At 31.9% G+C, this 21,688-nt stretch overlaps 1 protein-coding gene across 2 annotated transcripts in view; it reads right to left on the reverse strand.

Moving 5' to 3' along the window:
* The window catches only part of MS3_00004247 (uncharacterized protein), a 230,582-nt gene that overhangs the window by 77,306 nt on the left and 131,588 nt on the right, over positions 1-21,688 (reverse strand). For both annotated transcript variants that reach the window (XM_051212142.1, XM_051212143.1), the window contains 3 exons: positions 20,705-20,897; positions 13,880-14,188; positions 7,623-7,997 (listed from right to left, as the gene is read on the reverse strand). In XM_051212142.1, the coding sequence (XP_051072289.1) occupies positions 7,623-7,997; positions 13,880-14,188; positions 20,705-20,897 (877 nt within the window). The remainder of the gene's footprint in view (positions 1-7,622; positions 7,998-13,879; positions 14,189-20,704; positions 20,898-21,688) is intronic.

The raw sequence follows: 21,688 nt of genomic DNA on the forward strand, positions 1-21,688 counted from the left end.
CATTTTTCTAAAAAGTATGTGCTAGGCATATGTTTCTCATACTTTTAAAGGTTTAAATCCTGACATTAGAAAGTGAGTTATATTTTAAAAGCTGGGAGGTTAAGTCAAAGGAAATGTTGGTAACTGTGGACCCATGATTACCGATCCAATCAATACATGAATTATAAGTAAGATCTTGCAAAACAGCATCTTGGAATATTTGCTCGGTAAAATTCTTCGATTGAAGTTTAACATGTTTCGTGAAAATAGGCCTTGTATAGTTTGTCATTTTAATTTTAACCACAAAACAAACTGCTGTGAATAGCAAATCATAGTTGTAATCCTGTAATTTGATATATATAAAGTATTTTTTAAAATGTCCCGCGATATATTAAATTCATGTTTGATTTGTCCAGATTATTTTCAAATGATCAATATCAGATTATATAGGCCAGCTCAGTAAAAGCAGAGCTTAAGTGAGTAACTAGCTTTGTTATACGAGTTAGTATTCTTAAGCCTCTCTAGTTAAAGAAGAATACTCTATTCACGAGTATTAGATTTACGAAAGATACTAGCAGGGAAATCCTGAAAAGGAGGATCTCAGTAATCTCTGAAAATACTTCATTTTGTGAAGTTTCGTATTATGCGTTACTTTCTATTCAGTAATTAGTTATTGTTACTTTCGAACAATTGTTTTCTAATTACTATTCAAACAAGAGAAATATATTATATCAATAAAGAATAATTAAAGACATTTCAAATATTGTTATCAGCTCCATTTTGTAAAATTTCATCTTCATATCTAGTAGAAAATTATCTCTAATATTTCTAATCTGTAATTAATTTCCATCCAACAATTTTTCGTTAACCTATAGACGGATACACAGGCTTATTGTGATACGTGAAATTTCTGAACAATTTATAATGTTACTTCAATCTGCTTTTCAATAGACTACTATATTATTGATTGAAATCATGAATATCATGCGCACTGCTGAGGACTCCCACAATAGGACGAAACGGCCGTCTAGTGCTTCCAGGTTTTCAATGGTGGCCTAACATCAATCGATTCATGATCTCAATCAAGAATGCAATAATCTCCACAACCCTTATACTGGCGATTAACATGTGGTCACTAGTGACTGGCTTCGTGAGGAGATTCTCAGAGTTCTAGTGAGAAACCGTGACCAGTGGAGCTAATTCGTGTCGGGTAGAGACAGGTATCTACCTCAGTAAAATAGGAGATGATCGCGCAATTTCGTTGGACGGTTGGGGTTAGACATTATCACCGTTGGACGCCAACTCACTAGTCTAGAGGTTAACAGTTCGCACGCGAGACTGAGGACTCTGGGTTCGAATCACACGAGGGGGATCGTGGACGCACACTACTGAGGAGTCTCATAATAAGACGAAACTGCTGTCCAGTGCTTCGAAGTTTTTAATGGTGGTCTAACATCAATCGATTCATGGTCTCAATCAAGAATGCATTAATCTCCATAACCCCATAATGATGAAGAAAACTATATGTGTTAAAGCACTATAAATACGACGATATAGCATCAGTAAACAATATCATCAAGAGGAAAATTCTCTTGATTGGACTGTCTTTAATTCTTTCGTGATTAGTTTTCTGAACCATTCTATGGCATATACTAATAAGAGTTCTAATAAAAGGTGTTAATCTATAATACTTTTTTGATTAGTACATAAGGAATTACTTAAGTGAATACAGACTGTCTTGTTATATCTTTTAAAATTACTTATAAACACCAATATATCGTTGATTAGTCATTTATTTTCTTCGTTTTTTTTCTCGCCATAATCCATTTGTCTGTATCTAACTAACTATCATACATGACCTTTGTTTAATTCTGTATTGTTTTACTTACATTAGGTTTCGGTCCAGTATATGAAATATTATAGATAAATTCAATTATACTATATAACCTGTTTGTTGAATAATGCAAATCATTAGTAATAGGATAAGGTATTTAATATGAATCATCAATAATATGTTAAAGATGATTATGTTTATTGAATAATTTCTCGTACAGATTTATTTCTATTTCTTTAGTTGTACAACTACTTCTTACTGTTCCATGGTAAGATAAACTAAGCATATATGAATATCAAACATTCTTCCACATATATACATGTTACCATATTGATGTCTGTCTATACGTTGAATGAACAAATGTCTTATTAAATAAGATATACACAATAAATTATACAAAAATTAAATAATGACATATCTTCACTAAGCTTAAATACTTTGTGTTTGTATATATGTGTACTATATAACTGTGAATATGGATGAGAAAGACTTTTTTTTCAATTTGTTACTCATTCACTCTTTAGTTTCCAATTAGAAACACGAAATTTACATTATTGTCCATGTAAAAACAAAATTACCTAATGTGTATTCGATGTTGAATGAGATTTGTTTTCTTTCTTTTTCCAATATTTTTTTATTAATTAATATTGTAATTTAAAAATTGCTTTTAGTTTCTATGACAGAAAAATAGATATTTAATCTTTTACATTGATGGACTTTGTTCCGCCATAAATATTTTTTGTAATTTTTAAGTTTTACAAAGTGAAATTACCGAAATCGTCTATGTGTGTAATTGATTTTTTAATACTATATGTTATGCATGTTCAAGATGTAAAGTCCATCTTAGTGATTCAAAGACCCATTATGTGGTTTGGTTAGATAAAATACAAAATACTGATATCCTTCTTCATTAAATAAGTTACTTCAACCTGTTTCTAGAGATATATATTTCTGAGAATCATTGAATAAGAAATGGCTGATAAATTTTGCTAAAGTATTTCAGTCATTTCACTCAAGAGTAATTCACTAGCAAAATCATGTATCTTTCATTTCATACTAGGTTCGAGTGCCTCAGTGAACATCAACTCTTGGATGCAAGTACATTCAACTGCCGAGTTCCAAATAGGACGAAATGCGCGTCCTGAATTTCACTGCTAGCTACTATCCATCTTTGTTTAAAAAACTTGTAACTTAAGGCTATATCGAGACAATCCGCACAGGATGCACACATGCCAAAAAGAGACTAGTCAATTGCAGTTCTAAATAACAATGAGCACATACAAGTAAAACAACATTAAGTTAACTTTTTTCTTTAAAAATTTGGAACGATGCGAATTTAGGATTTATTTTGGTACATATTTTACAGAAAATTATTTAAGCATAAATTATCAGATTTACTAAACTACCACGTCTTCTGTTTAAAGTAACTTAAGTGTTTTGAAAAATGTATTCAGTTCAGCATTCTTATTGAACTCAAATGATAAACTCAATATTTATTTAGAATTAAACGTAAGTGAACGATATACAACTGGATCAAACATGTTCCTTAATTTAACATGAATGCCGATTATTCATTATAAATTCTTTTACTAGAATTAAAGTAATCGTAGAATACATGCGTGTATATTTATACATTTATATATACACCACAAACTATCTTACTGCTGTTCTGCCTTCGAAGACGCCAAGTTAGATGTCCAAATTCTTAGATTTCATCAACATCAAACAAGTATAAATGAATCACTGTATAAATATTCATTAAACACTCAATAACCATGCATATTTGTATTTAGTATATTTATAGTCTGTTTTGTATTTTCTAGTTATGATTTTACCTACTAAAATGATTATAGATCTAAACACTAACCGGATAGATTATTGTCATGTCAGTTTTTTAATGTGTAGGTGTACTTCCAAAAACAGTGCTGCGAAGGTACTTTGTCTTTTATTGCGTCTACAAGATATATACATTTTTTGTTTTCATTTTCAACCCCAAATAAATGGACAATTATTAATATGATCTCATTGAATTTTATATACCTGAGTTTTTTAAATTCTACTAGTTGTGTCTATGACGTCAGTGTTTGATCACTAAATCGGATGTATGAGCTATAATTCATTCATTACTTTTCTGGTGACTGGTAATACTTCATTTCTCATCAGGTTTATAATAAGCTAACCCACAATTTATCCTAAGAGATTTGATTGAGAGTTCCACTGTATAGGTTTTAAATATACCATAAAATTTTTTACTTGAGCTGAATGATCATTATTAATCACCATCACATAGAATGACATTTCCAAACGCTTATAAAGAATTGATATTTATTCATCTTGTTATTTATCTAAGTACTTTATTACGCTTATGGAATCCCTTATTCTCTGTGAATAAACTGTTTTCAAAATAAACAACTAGAATAAGAACTATGTTCATCACTTTATCTTTGTTCATTATCATCTTATCAATAAAAACACCGCTTTGAATTTATACAGATTGATTAGTTTTATTTATATCATGCGAACTGTTAGCTGGAGTATATTTCTATCACTAATTTCATTTATTATTTATTATTTCACGGTTTTTACGCTTTCATTTTTACTATCTAGAAACTTCTTAATCAAATTTAGCCCCCAAATGCCCTGGTACAACCGAGAGTGGAGAGAGTCAGCTTTCCCTCTCGAAATGCTCTCAAATGGTCGAGAGCATACAGCAACTTACAGGCAAGTCCTACTAACTGTCTTCTCGCGGCATTACTGTCGTTTAAGAAATTGAGAGGACGAAGAGCGAATCTTTGGCGCTTTAACCGGGTTGGTGGAAATGGAGAGTCCACCTAGGAGAGTTGGAAAACTCTGATTACAAACCAATGGTCCACATTAGCTCCAGGATCCTGAAGAAACAAATGGCGCATGAACCAATCGTTAGTCATCGTCTACTATAGGACTGCATCTCCTGACGTTGCTCCACTGCCTTAAGGATCAGACCATTAGGTTGAAGGCTCCGGGTGTGGCCTTTTAAGAAAACGACTTGCTTCGGACTGGGCACCCCGGCAGTATCCCAACCCTCACACAAATCGATTGGTTTATGTGGCACATATTTATTTGGTGCTTCTTTGTACCAATGTTTGTGTGTTTAAATAATAATAAAACAACAATTGCGCTATCAAAGTTATTTAAATTAAAACAATTATACTTAGGTGACTGTTGGTTGAGTACAACAATATTAGTGAATAACGCCATCTAATAATCTAAATTATTTTTATTATCCCTAAAATTTTACATTAACTTTAATAAAATCAATGGGAAGTAGTTGTATAATCTCTTTGATATTTTTGTTATAAAATCTTATTTAGATAGAATACCCTTTGAAATCCTATTTCATTTGATTAAAGTAGTTTGAACAAAACATTTTTTTTTTAATCTAAGAGAAAAAAAAGAGAACAATTAAAAGAATAATAACAGACCTTATCGATTTGATACAGTAATTATATAGTAAGTAAATAAGATGAGACTGATTGAGTAGGCAGACTAAAGAATTTTCAAGGTCATTTGAAAGTTTCTATTCTTATCTTATTCAGTATATATATATATATCAATAATTTTGAATTGGATCAACTTAAATGAATGTAAGCAAATGTGAACATGATCTGCTTTTTAAACATCAACATTTTGTCTTGTATATTTAAACAATAAATTCATTAAAGTAAATAGAAAACAATATCACTTTGTAGAATTATTAACTTATTTATCTAATGACAATAATTTAAATAATTTATCACTGGATATTATTGTAAATAATCTTAAGATATTTATATTCCTAAATAAATCTTATATTTCACTGATTGAAATCATGAGTCAATTGTAACTAGACCACCATGAGAAACCTGGAAACACTGGACGGCCGTTTCTTTCTAGTATGGGATTCCTCAGCAGTGCGCATCCACGATCCCGCACCCCGTGATATCCGAACCCAGGACCTATCAGTCTCGCGCCAGGCGCTGAGGAGTCCCATACTAGGACGAAACGGCCGTCCAGTGCTTCCAGGTTTTCCATGGTGGTCTAGTCTCAATTGACTCATGATTTCAACCAGTGAAGTTTCTAAAATCTCCACAAAACCCCTTCTGAAAATCTTATATTTGTCAATTATTCAGTTTCTATATGTTAGTATGATTTGTACTGATAAGGGAAAAAACAATCTCTATGATTATTTTTTTCAAATATTTTATAGTTTGATGTTACATCAGCTTAACTTTTTATATAACTTAAAAATCTTTAGATGTTAAGTTGAATGTTCATTATTGTGTTTGAGTTTAAAATGTTGATACCGACTAATAAATCAATAAAGTAACAATATTGATTTATTCCAAAACTACAAGGTTTCAAATGTTCAGTGTTATTTAGCTTGTTTAGGTTGTTCAACTGTTATAAGTTTACAAACACAAGAAATATAATACCAAAAAATGTGTTATTCGCATTTTATCTTGTTTATGAATCATTAATTTTAATAGACTAGAAGATCTACTGTCTTTGATGAGTGTTAACATTGATTGGTTCAGTTTTGCCATTCATAATCTATAATAAACGTCATTTGTATGGAATTATGTAACACATAATCCTTAAATACGGAATTTGTCAATGATAATAATAATAATAACAATAATAATAATAATAATAGAAAATCCCATCATAGCACAACCAATGAAAGAACTGTGATCTTTCAAATTCTTTTAACATTCTTTATTTTTTGGGGTTAACCAACAATTGTCACACAACAAGCACTAATGTGTCTATTAAAAAATATATACATAAGAGTTGTTACAGTATTCATTCATGATAATCTAATGTATTCCTGAATTATCATAGTCCGTAAACTTATTATTCACAGATGGTTAACACTTTATATGCAAATTAAAACAATATTAACCTATAACTTCAACTTTCACAGTTGAAAAACATTTTGTTAATAAATTTTCCTACTATATGAAAAACCAGAAGCAGTTTGGCTTATAATTATCCTTACACAAAAGTGAGCGCTCACATACATCAAATTTACCTGACAGCATATTGAAGAAATTTGTTTCAGAAAGGGGTGTTTTGTGGAGATTGTAGTAATTTGATAGTTGAGTTCATGAGTCAATCAAAGCTAGACCATCAAGGAAAACCCCATACTAGGATGAAATGGCCGTCCAGTGCTTCCAGGTTTTCCATGGTGGTTTAACTTTAATTGACTCATGAACTCAACTACATTTGTTTCAGTTTAATATAGTAATTTCATAATAAGGTGGATTAAAATTAGGTGCGAATTTCAGTGTTTTATCCGTTCATCAGTGAACGATCTACAAATACACTAATCCTACAAATAAAATTAGCTTTAAACTAAATCTTTAATAAGATTTATCTTAGTGTACGTTATTTCGTATTGCAGTCTATTTGTCTTACCGAAAATAAATCCAATTAGCGGATTTGTTATTTGTTTTTCTGAAGTCCATCCATTATTTGCCTTTACAATTATGAATACCCATTTCGTAACTAGTAGTCATTCAGTAAAGATTAGTATAAATTAATACTGATCAATACTCATTCACTAATATAACTATACTGTGTAATTCTGTGTTACATTTCATACAGTAAAGGTTCATGAAAAGTAACTACATTGAATTCTATCCATTCATTGTCATCTTTGAGGAAATATCAAGTTCACGGAATTTTAAAAGACTTACTTGTCTCTTTAAAAAATGTTATTTCAAATCATAAAAGTTAATACATGAATTCGTTAAACGTCTATTCCAATCTATACAGTTAATTAACTTACCTTGACCTTTAGTTTTAATTGGTCCTAATTCAAGTGCAGGACCCATTCCTTCTGATCCAACAGCAGTTATTCTAATACGATATGTAGTACGTGATAAAAGGCCGTGAATAATATATTCATAAATTTGTTGCATAGGATATAAATAATTAATGGATATTTTTTTTTGTTCCCAATCTGTAAATGGAAATGCTGACCATTGGACTAAATAATGTAAAACTTTAGATGGATTTTCAGTTCTTGTCAAAGTATTACTTAATCGACTTAGATATTGTGACATATTAATATGATCTAAAACTCCATGTGGTGCCAACCAACGAATACGTATACTGAATGAATCCAAAATACTTAGTTCGTGTAGAATGGGTGGTCCGGGAACTGAATGGTATTAAAAATGAAATATAATAATTTGAAGAGTATAAATCAGTCATTTCTGATTTTAAAAAACTACTTCCTAAATAACAATTTTATCTTTTAGAAAATGAATGATATGCTATGGTACTATATGAACTATTTCCGAAGAAATCATTGCATCACCAACTTGAAAAATAATTGTATCATTACAGTTTAACGAATGTCATCTATATTACATCTTTTCCTACTTAAACTAAGAGTTTGACATGAACAAATTCTTCATCGGCAAGCAGAATCGGTTTACAGCCATCAATGGAATCCAGGATACAAGTTTCGACTGAATAAACATACAGTCCGATGTTGGTGTTGAATCGATTGGTGTGAACGATAAGGAGTAAAATTGACCAACAATATCAGAAGTGTAACTGGAAACAAATTATTGATAAATAACAGATTGAAAAACTGGATATTTAGGGAGCAATGAACAACACATGTTGCCGAGTCACTGGCATCGGTTTTGAACCATGTAATTAAGAATCTCCAACCATCGGTTATGATGAGCTTGTCAACTACAATCGGAAACTCTACACTAATTGACAACACTTGAACCAGCAGTCAACAAATTCGTGAAGTAATATAATTTCTTGGTGTTGGACCTTATGACATTTAGCAACATACTTTACTATCCATCACAGCTTGTACCGTTACTTCCAGGCGTCTTATGGATAACACACATCTCCGCCATATGGATTATAGAAGTATCAGAAATTCTTCACGCAGTTCAATGGGTCCGGATTGTTAAATCGAAGTACAATGTACTTCATAATGCCCCATCTGCTTTTGCAATGTATTTTGACTTTCTCGGACAACTGGTAATTTTCACAGACAACTGTGTCGTCCATAAAGTTCACAATGATTATATGTACTGAGAATTTTTTCCATAACTAAACATGTACTGAATGAAGCGAGTGTTATTCTAATTTTAGTGACTGCTCTCTGAGAGAAACTCATTTAAAATGAATCAGCTGAATGATTGGCGAGTGCAAGACATCTTTTAAATGGATGATCACAAATACAGTAGCTGAATCCTAGTAATATCAACAACTTTTCATCAACAGTAATTCTTTTAGAATATGTTTGTTATGTGAGAAAGGATTCGGAAGAAAAAGTGTAAACAACAAAGCTGTACATTAGTGTGCTAAACAAAATACCAAGTAAAGAATTAGTCTAAGGTATTTCAATTCTTCTCACTGTTAAACAGTAATACACTCATTCAAAATAATGGAAAAAGTATCTAGTAGTCATATATTCCGAAACCCTAATCCATATCTGCGCACGTCTATTATGACCCATAGTAAAAGGGTAGAATCAGATTAAAACGAAATAGGATGAATGATTTTTTCAAGCTAACGATACTGTAGGTCTGTTTCTAATAACAAGGACTATAAAAGAAAGATACTTGATATTGAGCGGTTATAGTGAAATTAATTTAGATTATATTCGTAATAAACTACTTTATTTTATCCTTTAATATGAAAATACTCTTCTGATAGTTCCACCCACTACTGAAATAAAACGTTTTGTTCGAAGTTGATATTAGAAACCAATCATATTTAAAGTATTCTATACTTATAAAAAAACGTATTCAATGTCTTTGTGAAATAATTTCACATTTTTACTGCGTGGGTTACCAAATCTAAGTTTATAAGAAGTAGCCATATATAAGTTTCAAGACACATATTTTGGAAATGAACTTAGTTTATTTATTAATAGTCATTCTAACGAATCAGTGAAAAGGTTAAATGGAATTTGTTTATGTTAACATTTCATTTTCAATGAAATGTTGTACCTGAATTGAGCGCAATAATTATTTACTGTCTTTTTCCCCTTCCCCCCTCTAACATTGTATGTAGTAATATAATATGTTGAGTAACCTGAGGATGACCTTCACTGTTACTATCATTAAAGAATGTGGAATGTGAATAATATATAATTGTATTCAGATGCTTATTAAACGCATTCATCTACAATACTTTTTTTTATTTGGATTAACACTAAAGGTCATTATCTAAGGGAAACATCCTGTTTATTGCTTTTTCTTCTAACTTGTGAAAACGTTTCACCTATTTGTTTATGTAATCATAAGTAAGTTTGTAAACGAAAAAAAATATAAGTAGTACTGTGTAGATGTATAGATTGATGATTAAATAATAAGTCGACCATATGTATATATCATGCTTAAAATTCTTCCATGTGAATATAAAATAATTAATGGGCAACAAACAAACAAAATATATGGTGTATATACGGAGACTGTTAATAATTGAATCAACATAATTATATATTTCTTTTTTTATTTGTATCCAATAGTTTAATTTCTATTCCATTGTTGATTAATCGAATGAACTTCATTTCACCCCCATGAATGCTATGAATTGATTATTTGGTAATTGTTTGTGGTTTTATAACGTTATTGAAACATGGAAATTTAGATGGTGGTTGGAGGTAGTCGACAGGAAACCCTGGACCCGGGTTTTGTGTTACTTGGCACTCATCAGCAAGGTGTACCTGTAATCTTGAGGGAACTGGTGCTCCCTGGCGGATTCGATCTCGTGTCACCCAGCTTCACAGTCAGAGACGTTACCACTGAGCTATCCTGTCGACTACCTCCAACCACCATCTAAATCTCAATACATAGTGCCCACAGTGTCGAGTCACTTAGACTGGTGGCCACATTGCAACATGATCGATAGCATTCGATCTGCACTAATAGGGACTAGACAAGCATGAGATTGATCACCACCCAGTGATCAATCAATTGTGAAACATAGAAATTGTTCGTTAAAATTTTTTTAAATTGAGTTATTCACATTTATTGATAAATTTTAACAAATGTTATCGAACTTACTATCATTTATTGCATTATAATCTGAGAGGGGTTCTGTGGATATTATAGTAAGTTAATAGATGAATTCATGAATCAATTGAAGCTAGACCATCATGGGAAACCTGAAAGCACTGGACGGCCGTTGGATACCGGCTAAGTGGTGTGGAGGTTAAGCGTTCGCGCGTGAGACTGATAATTCCTGGGTTCGAATCTCGCAGGGCTGGATCTGAGAAGTCCCACAGTAGAACGAAACAGCCATCCAGTGCTTCTAGGTTTTCCATGTCGGTCTACTTTCAGTTGACTCATGAATTCATCTATTAAATTTATTGTATGGTTTCAAGATGGGTATTTGTATAATCAAACTCAAAATGTAACTTGAGTTGATAATTATACAGTGAATAGTTTTCATTTGTTGAAAATAAACGTGTCTTATAGACAGAGTTTTTTTAAGTTGTAAATATCACTCTTAACGAGGAAGATATTGTCCCACTTGATATTCTTCTTATTCAGTCTCTTTATTACCTTATATGAAATTAATTCTTTCAAAAGTGATGGTCTGTTAAATATTCTTTGTTGGTTCAATAATTCCAAGAGAAAGACTTAAGGTTATGTATTTTGAAAGTTATATGGCCAGACAAACATATATTAAATAGTAATGTTGCTGTTGAATTGTGACTAGTAGTAAAGTCCAGTACCTATCACATCAAAAGTCAATGAATCATTCAAAAAGCTGATCAGTCCTAATTAGCAGATATTAATCCTTGCTATTTAGTTTTAGCCATAGTTTCCAGCTAATAGATTCTAAATAGGATGAAATTCCTGTTTTGGATTGTAAGACACAATCTATCTGATATCACTCACATTCTTTAACATTCTGTAACCATCATAGTCCAATAGACTAGTCATCCCGATAGAGCTTCAAAAGATAGTTATCTGATTGTAGAGCTTTGTATTTTGTTTTTAAATAATTGAGGTAGAATCATTTTTCAGAAGACTCCTGATATACCTTGTTGATAAGTAGGAGCTAGTTGGAGAATAAGATCCACACTTTTCTGTCGATTACCATCTAATATCTCATAGTTGACAAACACCAATGACTAGTAACCATATTAGAAAGTAACACGACTAACTTTTTTAGTTTCTTGAATCTCAAATAATACAAAAAAGCAAATAGTGCACATAATTCTCGATGTTGACTACTTTGACTAATAAACACTAGTCAGTGATTAGGTTTGGCATAACAGTTAAATAAGTCTCTTTACTGATTGAAAACCAAGTAATCAATGGCACAAGACTATGCATGACTTGTTGTTAAATAGCAAAAAGATGTTCATTATTATCACAAGTAATCGACGATATGTCATGTGAACGCGAAATCCTTAGATCTTATATATGATTATGTTTATCAGTTATACTATAGTTATAAATTTGACTTACATTTTAATGATCTTCTATCATTGTAGACTTAGACTAAATTTTGAACGTGCTTAACGAATTTTGTGACCATAAAATTAAAATAATTGAGTAAATCATTTTTATCGTTAGTTAATTAAAAGCATAAAATTTAATTACTTGTCTTAGTACTTCAATTACATCTAAAGTATGTTTATTTATCATCCTAATACAACACAACAAACTAAACTGAGCCTTAAAGATTTACAGTAAATTCCTTCAGTCCTGATTAAAGTTGAGACTGAAAGCTTTAATGTTTAAAGTGTATTTAAAATTTAAATTATTAATATAGCTCAATCACTGAATATGTATTGACAGAATCTTAGTCCCTCCGTAATTCAAGTAAACTTTCAAGAGCAATTTGTCTAACCCTAAAAATTTTCATCTCCACGAATTTGTATTCGGTAAATAATCGTTGGTCGTATGATGTTAGAAGAAAAGGAAGAAACCAGGTAAATTCAGCTGATGAGTCTTAAATTTGACAAAACCTGCATCCTTGATCCCAATGTTAGCCACCATCCAACTAGGCTTATGATGCTTATAACAACATTAAGGCAATTTGAACGGAATACACATTTACAAAACAGACTGATAGATTTCAGTTCTACGCACCAATGGGAAGTTTCAAACGATGAATACAAATCAATTAGAAACAAACGTTTGTTTAGTTCGGTTACACATTAAAAAACAGTTAAGTGTTTTTACTTTCCTTAAAATAACATCAATCAGTTCATGATCTCAATCAAAAACTTAACGATCCCCACAACCCCTATACTGATAATTACCATGTGCTTACTAGTGACTAACTTCGTGAGGAAATTCTCGGAGTTCTGGTGAGAAGCCGTGACCAGTGGAGCTAATCCGTGTCGGGTAGAGACAGGTAGCTACCTCAGTACAATGGAAGATGGTTTCGCAATTTCGTGGATTGGTTGAGGTTAGACATTGATACCATTGGATGCCGGCTCAGTGGTCCAGTAGGTTAGACATTCGCACTCTAGACTGAAGGCCCTATGTTCGAATCGCGCTTGCGGGATCGTGCATGCGCATTGCACAGGAGGAGTCCCACAATAAGACGAAACGGCCGTCCAGTGCTTCCAGGTTTTCAGTGGTGGTCTAACATAAATCGGTTCATGATCTCAACAAAGAAAATATCAGATAATTTTATAAAAATCGCGTTCACTAACAAAACTCATATAATCTATTTAACATTAGTCGATTAGTCTTACAAAAATAATATTGTGGTGTATGCTACTAATGTCAGCGGATATAAGTAGTATGTTACACTAATCAAAAGTGAAAACTTTGGTAACATAAGGCTAGGGAGATCAAATTGAATAGAAAACAAAAACGAAATTAGAAAACAATTGTGAATCGTAAGAATCATACAGAATGTGAAAGACAAATGATGGAAATTCGCAAATGAATTATTCAGTGTATAGTTTGCATATTTTACCAAGATACTCTGTAATTCTGTATATTAAAATATATTGGTTGTCCACCACTTGTGTTTTCATTCCTTACAATATCAGTTGTTGAAATTAAAATTCATAAATAATTTAACACTTACCATTACTATCAGTTTGCACCATAATTTCTGCTGCAATCCCTGTGCCATATTTTGTACGAGCAGCTAAAGAAATGTGATAAGTTGAATTTGGAATTAAATTTTCCATTAAATATTCAGTTAAATCAGCTGACAACTTGACCTCCATTGGTTGTTGTTTACTTTTATCGATATTCATGTCGACAGCTAAACGATATTTCAATAAATAATCTTGTAAACTAATCTTTCCAGGTAAATTAGGTGCTATCCAATTAAGATGTATCTCTTTTGGATTAAAGCTTAAACCGGTAAATTCACGAGGTTGAGAAGGAACTGATTTAGCATTAATTTAAAGCAATAATTGAAAAAAAAGGAAAAATAATGAACATGTTAACAAGTAACAAATACAATACTAATATTTATTATAAATATTTTATGTTATTATTATGCTTAGAAACATAATAACCTATTGAATTGAATAGATTTGTATATTCTATAACGTAGTTTGTACATGTTAACCTTTCTCAATTAATTGTTGTTTCTTATTCATTTCAAACGAATTCAATAATTTGATGATGGTTTCATAATTTCTAATCAGTTCATATAATGTGAAACAATCCGTTACAATGTGAGTTTAACTGTTAAAAAAATCATTTACGGAATGTGTGGCTGTTAATTCATAGAAAATATAAGGAGAAAGAAATAACCAATTGATTATGATTCAAAAGGTTTGATAGGGGAAAATTAGTGGTGTAATAAAAGTTTTCCCTAGGTTACATCGATCAGAGTTGTTTTTAATCTATTGCATGCATATCATAGGGAAAACGATAGATCAATATAGAGGTTAGAGATGGGGTATTAAGAAAAAAATTGTGAATCATTGATTGAGTGGACTGAAACTTATTTTACGTGTGTTTAACTACAAACCACCTCAAAATACAATATTGTTTGGAGTAGGAATAGGTTAGGAAATAAGCAGATAATGCTTAACGAAGATGTTGCTTCAGTTCGTTAAATCATTGGCCCTCAAATTGAGTTGTTTTACTAGATAAGGACTGCCCCACAGATCCTTAAAGTGATCAAAATCAGTTATTTCAAGAGTTGGGTGACATATCTTAAAACGTCTCAATTCTTAATCTTACTCTGGATATTTACTTCCACTATTCCTCCGTACGTACCTGTTTTTCATTTTTTATCAGTTTTCAATCTTTACAACTGCCTCTGATACTACTGTTATTCTGACTGATTTTTTTTATAAACTTTGAAATTTTATCTCGTTATGCCTAATATGGTGTAAGAAATCAGGTAGATGCTCATTCGTGTTAATGCCTTCGTTGCTCATCATTTGTTTCAGTCATTTATTCTATAAAGATAACTTTACAATTCATTTATAATAGAGCTATGAAAAAATATATCAATTCATGAAAGGGTTAGAATGATGTTAGTCATAAGAATAGTTCAAGCAATATCTTATCGCATACACATAGTTCCTTCTATTATCTTAACCAGAGCGAGAACGAAGATTGCTGCAGAATAATATAAGTTCACCTTATTTTGTTAGGTTCTCATCAGCTGCTTATAACCTAAAATATTTGAAAATCAACCTTGTTATAGATATTGCCATATTTATACATACGAGGATGATCAAAGATGAATATATGTATCATGATATAGTGAAGTCATAAAAATTTTGTTTCGAGTAAATGAAGTTTGGGACGGAAAGTTCCAGAACATCGAAATAGTGATGGTCTAGTTTCAATTAATTCATGATCTCAACTATTGAAATAGTTTATTTCTTCATTTAAAATCGAATTAAAACTGGTTAATGTAAAGTAAATTAAAATAAATAACCAGAAAAATATTTATGATAGAAAGAAATAATGGAAAAAAGAAAAACAAGTATAAATTAATCATTTTTGTTTTTTTCTTTTTCCTCTTATTTCGTGACTGATTAACTTTCTTTTGTAAGTTAAATAAAAGAACTGGAGTGAAAAAAGAAGAGAAAAACTCCATCGAACATGTTTGTCTTAATTTTTTTAGCTTTACTTTTTTTTCTTCCTTTTTTCATAGAAACAAACTGTTTGTTAAAATCAAGAAAAAGTCGACTTGACGTACTTCGATTAGTTTTGTAAATTTTTTTCCCAGAAACTTGATTTTTATAAGGTAAAAAGAAAATAAAAGTAAAAACAATTTAATTAATGATCTTTAACTAATTCTTATACGTTAGTGATGAGAAGCTTTGATGGATAAAGAAAATCTATATTGTCAATATGATCAAAGAGGATTTGATTTTGATTGAAATCATGAACCGATTGATGTTAAACTGCCTTTGGAAACCTGGAAGCACCGAACGGCCGTATCGTCTTATTGTGGGACTCCTCAGCAGTGCGCATCTACGAGCCCGCTCGCGGGATTCAAAACCAGGGCCTTCAATCTCGCGCGCGAACTGTTGACCTACTGGAACACTGAGCCGGCATCCAATGGTGATAGTGTCTAACATCAACCAATCCACGAAATTGCGCAACCAACTTCCATTGTACTGAGGTAGATACATATCTCCACCCGACACAGATTAGCTCCACTGGTCACGGCGAAACGACGTCCAGTGCTTCCAGGTTTCCAAAGGTGGTCTAACATCAATCGGTTCATGATCTCAATCAAAAACGTAATAATCTCCACAACTCCTATACTAGTAGGATGTTTTTTTGTAATAAGGTCACGGATGCTCACTGCTGATAAATTTCCAACTAAGTTAAAATATCTATTGATAAATGCTTGGTTTCAGTAATTCATTAACTGAAATCATTCATTGATGAAAACATTCTCAATATTAAACTAATCGCCTCAATTAACAAAATATTCAGTAGTTATATATTCACTACTGTTTAAACTTTAAGTAAACTATCGAATTTATACGAATATTCGTCAAGATTAGAACGAATAGTTTGACAGTAATTGAGCGCCGAGTATAGAGAAGTCATTATATGTGAAAATTATATTTGAAATATTCTCAGCGATTGAAATTTAACTAATTCCAACGTTTCGTCCAGCTAACTTGTCTGGACTTCTTCAGGGTAATAATCAAAATCAAAATTATCAAAGAAATATATAGCTTTTAACAATCAGGATTATACTGTGTTAAACCAATCATATTTGGGTGTTGATTTTTTGTAAAATAGGATAAAATGAGTCAGTTGACTACAAATCATGTGATGAATTCAACTACATGGAAATACTTAACTGAGTAACAAATCGTATGTGGTATTCAAATGGCAACTACCTGGCAAATTTCGTTTGACAAGTAAATTTGGAACCTATCTCTTGTTTAAACCTGTTTTTAATATCACATGCATCGTTATTATTATTGAAAGAACTGAATGAGTTTTTAAACAATACAATTTATGTTTTGACATGTACATCGATGTTTCATTATCAATTTTTCATCCTTGAACTTGAACTTTATTTATTCCTTCATATCAATCTCTCACACATACATACATACACACACACTCACACACATACGATTTGTTACTCAGTTAAGTATTTCCATGTAGTTGAATTCATCACATGATTTGTAGTCAACTGACTCATTTTATCCTATTTTACAAAAAATCAACACCCAAATATGATTGGTTTAACACAGTATAATCCTGATTGTTAAAAGCTATATATTTCTTTGATAATTTTGATTTTGATTATTACCCTGAAGAAGTCCAGACAAGTTAGCTGGACGAAACGTTGGAATTAGTTAAATTTCAATCGCTGAGAATATTTCAAATATAATTTTCACATATAAAACTATCGAATTTATGATAAATCTTCTTCAGCCATGTCAAGTTTGAGCCATAGTCCTATAAATGGCACTATATCAGAAGTAAATTTAAGTTGTGAGCGTGAAAATCAGAATTTTGACTGAATACTGATACAATCATCTCAAAACATCAAAATAATGTATGGTAATCAATAATTCATAAACTGATGTACATAAAGAAACTAACGACCGAGATTGAAGTAATCTTAACTAATTATATAAATACGCTATAAATTCATCTGATACTTATCATATTGGGTTATCAATATTTTATTTAATAACAGTTGGTTAACAAGTGTTTATTTCATTGAGTATGGATTAAATTAGAATGTTTGAAGACTAGTTGAAAGTATTCTTTACTTTGCAAAAAAATGAGGAGATTGACCCCAACAGGGATGATTTCTGGTTTTTATTGTTTCTTTTAATAACTTATTACTATTAGAATCGTATTAGATCTTCAATTAAATGGTTCATAAGTGAAGAGAAAATGATAGTTTTCATATGCATCAACTAAGAATTCATAGATTTAATGTTGAATAACTGAAAATGAAAATCCTACTTTAAAAAGAGCATTAAGATATTGTTCTTGAGTGAAACGATTTTCAACAAAAATATCCGAAATTATCCTTCATTGAAACAAAAGGAAAATAAGTTCTTTAAGGACGATTCAGTTAATATCGACTGATTGCTTACCGATTTCAACATAGAAAAATGACAACTTTTGTGGTTTTAAACAGTTGAGATCATGAGTCAATTGAGGCTAGACCACTGTGGAAAACCTGGAAGCACTGGACGGCCGTTTCGCCCTACTGCGGGACTCCTCAGCAGTGCGCATCCACAACCCTGACTCGTGAGATTCGAACCCAGAACCTAAAAGTCTCGCGCGCGAGCACTTAACAACTAGACCACTGAGCCGACATCCAACGGTGTTAATCTCTAACTTCAACTAATCCACGAAATTGAGCGTCACATCCATCATTGTGATCAGTGAGTTACTACCTCAAAACTGACCCGGCTGAACTCCACTGGTCAATGCTTCTCACTAGAACTCCAGGATATACCTCTTGAAGCCAGTCAATAGTGAGCATATATTGATTAGTATCAGAGGGGGTTTTGTGGAGATTGTAGTAATTTAAACAGTTGAGATCATGAGTCAATTGCCATGGTTTTGTTGAGTTCATCAGTGTTATTGATTGACTGTATACAAGTTTTTTAGAAAACAAATTCTAGATGTACCTTACACGGTTTAGTTACTCTGATTATTCTTTTTCAGTAAGGATAACTTCTAATTTTAGAGTGTTCTATCAGTAGTCTGGTCATATGATGAAATCAGTTAACACATGAACTAAATCTTTTGAAGCCTGATGAATATGTTATAGAAATAAAATTTAATTTCAGGCTTCAAATATCAATTCTATAGGAAATTTTCATTTTTCTATGTTTATTTATATGACCTCATAAAATGTAAATAGATAGCCATAAATTGTTGTAATTCTCTCTTATTGCAACCCAGCTATTCCTATTGCTTATTATTCTTGGACACTAATTCATTCGACAAGTCCCCAAATCAGGACACGGTTGAACAGGAAAGAAATTATATTCCAAATAACAAGGTTAGATGGAAGCAAGAAGCACAATAAGAAAAGCGTTAGCATATTTATAGTTTTTACATGAGAAGATTCTAGAGTGTTCTTCAAGGATCGGCTAGCTCTGATTGGATAAGAATTAGTCAATCAGCGTGCACCAACTCGATGATGCATGGAGCTTGCTTTAGCCCAATCTATGTCCCACTAACACAAACTCTACAGCTAAAATATTTGATCTAGAATTTATTTGAATTGATGATAAAGTGTTATCAATCTTATGACATCAATTAAAGTTATTGAAAAGATGTGAATCTATCAGCTTTCACTATGAGACACCATGGTAACCAATCGATTTTCAGAAAAATTAAGTTTACAATTTACACTGACTGATCAATGTTATAATTTTTGCCTTTGAGAAATAACCCAGTTGTGAAACTCACGTTGTAATGTCATCAAGTTTCGAATTTTACTGGGATCACCATCTTCCCTAGTATTGTAGTTAGGTATTACCAAAGCGTAACAACTATCTTGGTCGGCATTAACCCCCTCACATTTAATATTTAACAACTGAACTATATACTGCATTTTACCTATTCCATTGCAAATGCAAGTGCGAAACAAGCCTACAAACGGCAAACTCATAGTATTTCGCAATAAACCCTAGTAACACGGCAACGGTATCGATCATTGGTTTTGAGATTATTCAGTGTGAGTAAAAGAATATCATGTAAGTTCTAGAATGTAGAAAGTCAGTATATTTAAATGATAACTTTTTTCTTTATTGTTAGTAGTATGCAAAAGTTTGTGAGATTTCCTATTCTGTAATTTATCATCATCAAATCCTTGAAATCAAGAAATAACATTACATCCTTAACGCTTGAATGAATTACGCAAGGTTACATCAGAAGAAAAGATACAGTCAACATCCTATTACTCATAGTTTTAAATTCAGCAGTCTGTGAATTTAAATTACTTCATAACTTATTCTCTGATAAAATTTTTTTTCAAAGTAAAAAATGACTGATCATTTCCTGCTTGCTAAAATATCACATTTTAGATTGGTTGGAGTTAGACATTAACATCGTTGGATGCCGGCTCAGTGGTCTAATGGTTAAGTGCTCGCGCGCGAAGCCAGTAGGTACGGGGTTCGAGCCTCGGGTGGTGCGGGGTCGTGGATGCGCACTGCTGAGGAGTCCCACACTAGGACGAAACGGCCGTCCAGTGCTTCCGGGTTTTCAACGGTGGTCTAGCTTCAACTGACTCATGAGTCCAATCTGTGAAAATTTCTAAAAATCTCCACAAAACACATTCTGACATTTTAGATTTACCAACCGTTTTTATTTTGGAAATAAAATTCATACTACTAATAAGTAACTAATGGAAAATGTGAAAATATCAGTCGTTCATTTTTATATTATTTGTAAATTTTATGGGCCTAATCAATGAACTTACTTCCAAATTTGACTAATACTTCGTATGGATCAGTCAAAGGACCATCACCAGCTGAATTCTGGGCGCTCACGCGAATATGATAAGTTTCAGATGTGAACAATTTTTCCAGTTTGACACTTTCAAATTGTGTACCAACTTTTTGCCAGTGATCTAGTGGAGCCTGTGGATTTCTGTTGTAGAAAACATTGTAACCCTGTAACAAAAAACCAAGTCATTAAACTTACCATTGCATCTATAAGGTACTCAACGATTATTGATTAATTCGAATGAAAGAGAAATAAAATTAGCAAGACTTTTTCTAGACAAACTGGAAAATGGAACGTTGAAAGACATTCTAAATAACCTAGATTATTACTGTCGATACATAAACGACACACTAATCTTGTGTGACAAACGTATCGACAAACATAAGCTAATGAACGGCTTCAATAACGTTTACTCAGCTACTAAATTCATCAGCTCAGAGGAGAACGAAAATAGTATAGCTTTCCTTGATGTCTTACTTTCTAGAAGGATAGACGGTTCCATTAAAAGAAATGTATTTAGAAAGAATACATGGATAGGTTAGTGTACCCATTTTCAGAGCTTTACACCCTTTCAGTACAAAAATCAAACTGTTATGTCCTGAGGATGGTGTAGATAACAAAACAGATAAACTAATGAAGATATTATGAAATAACGGCTATTCAGAAAATTTTATCAGAAGATTTCTACTTGAAGGTAGAAGAAGAAATCACTCTGACACGGTCAATAAAAAAACTTTCTATCTTAAAACGATAGAGCGAGTAACATTTCAAAACGTCGACACAGAAGATCTGTTGGAAAGGATAGGTTACCGATGGTGGGCTTCTCTATGTGTGTCAACCAATTCAACTGCTTCTGCGGAGCTAGTTACATAAGCCGTACTCAGAGAGCTTTATACTTGTTTACTCGTAAACTTGTACCAGCATGGTTGGGAAAAGGAGTCATTAAAACTATTAACAG

The sequence above is a fragment of the Schistosoma haematobium genome, chromosome ZW (assembly GCF_000699445.3).
Source record: "Schistosoma haematobium chromosome ZW, whole genome shotgun sequence".
Lineage (NCBI taxonomy): Eukaryota > Metazoa > Platyhelminthes > Trematoda > Strigeidida > Schistosomatidae > Schistosoma > Schistosoma haematobium.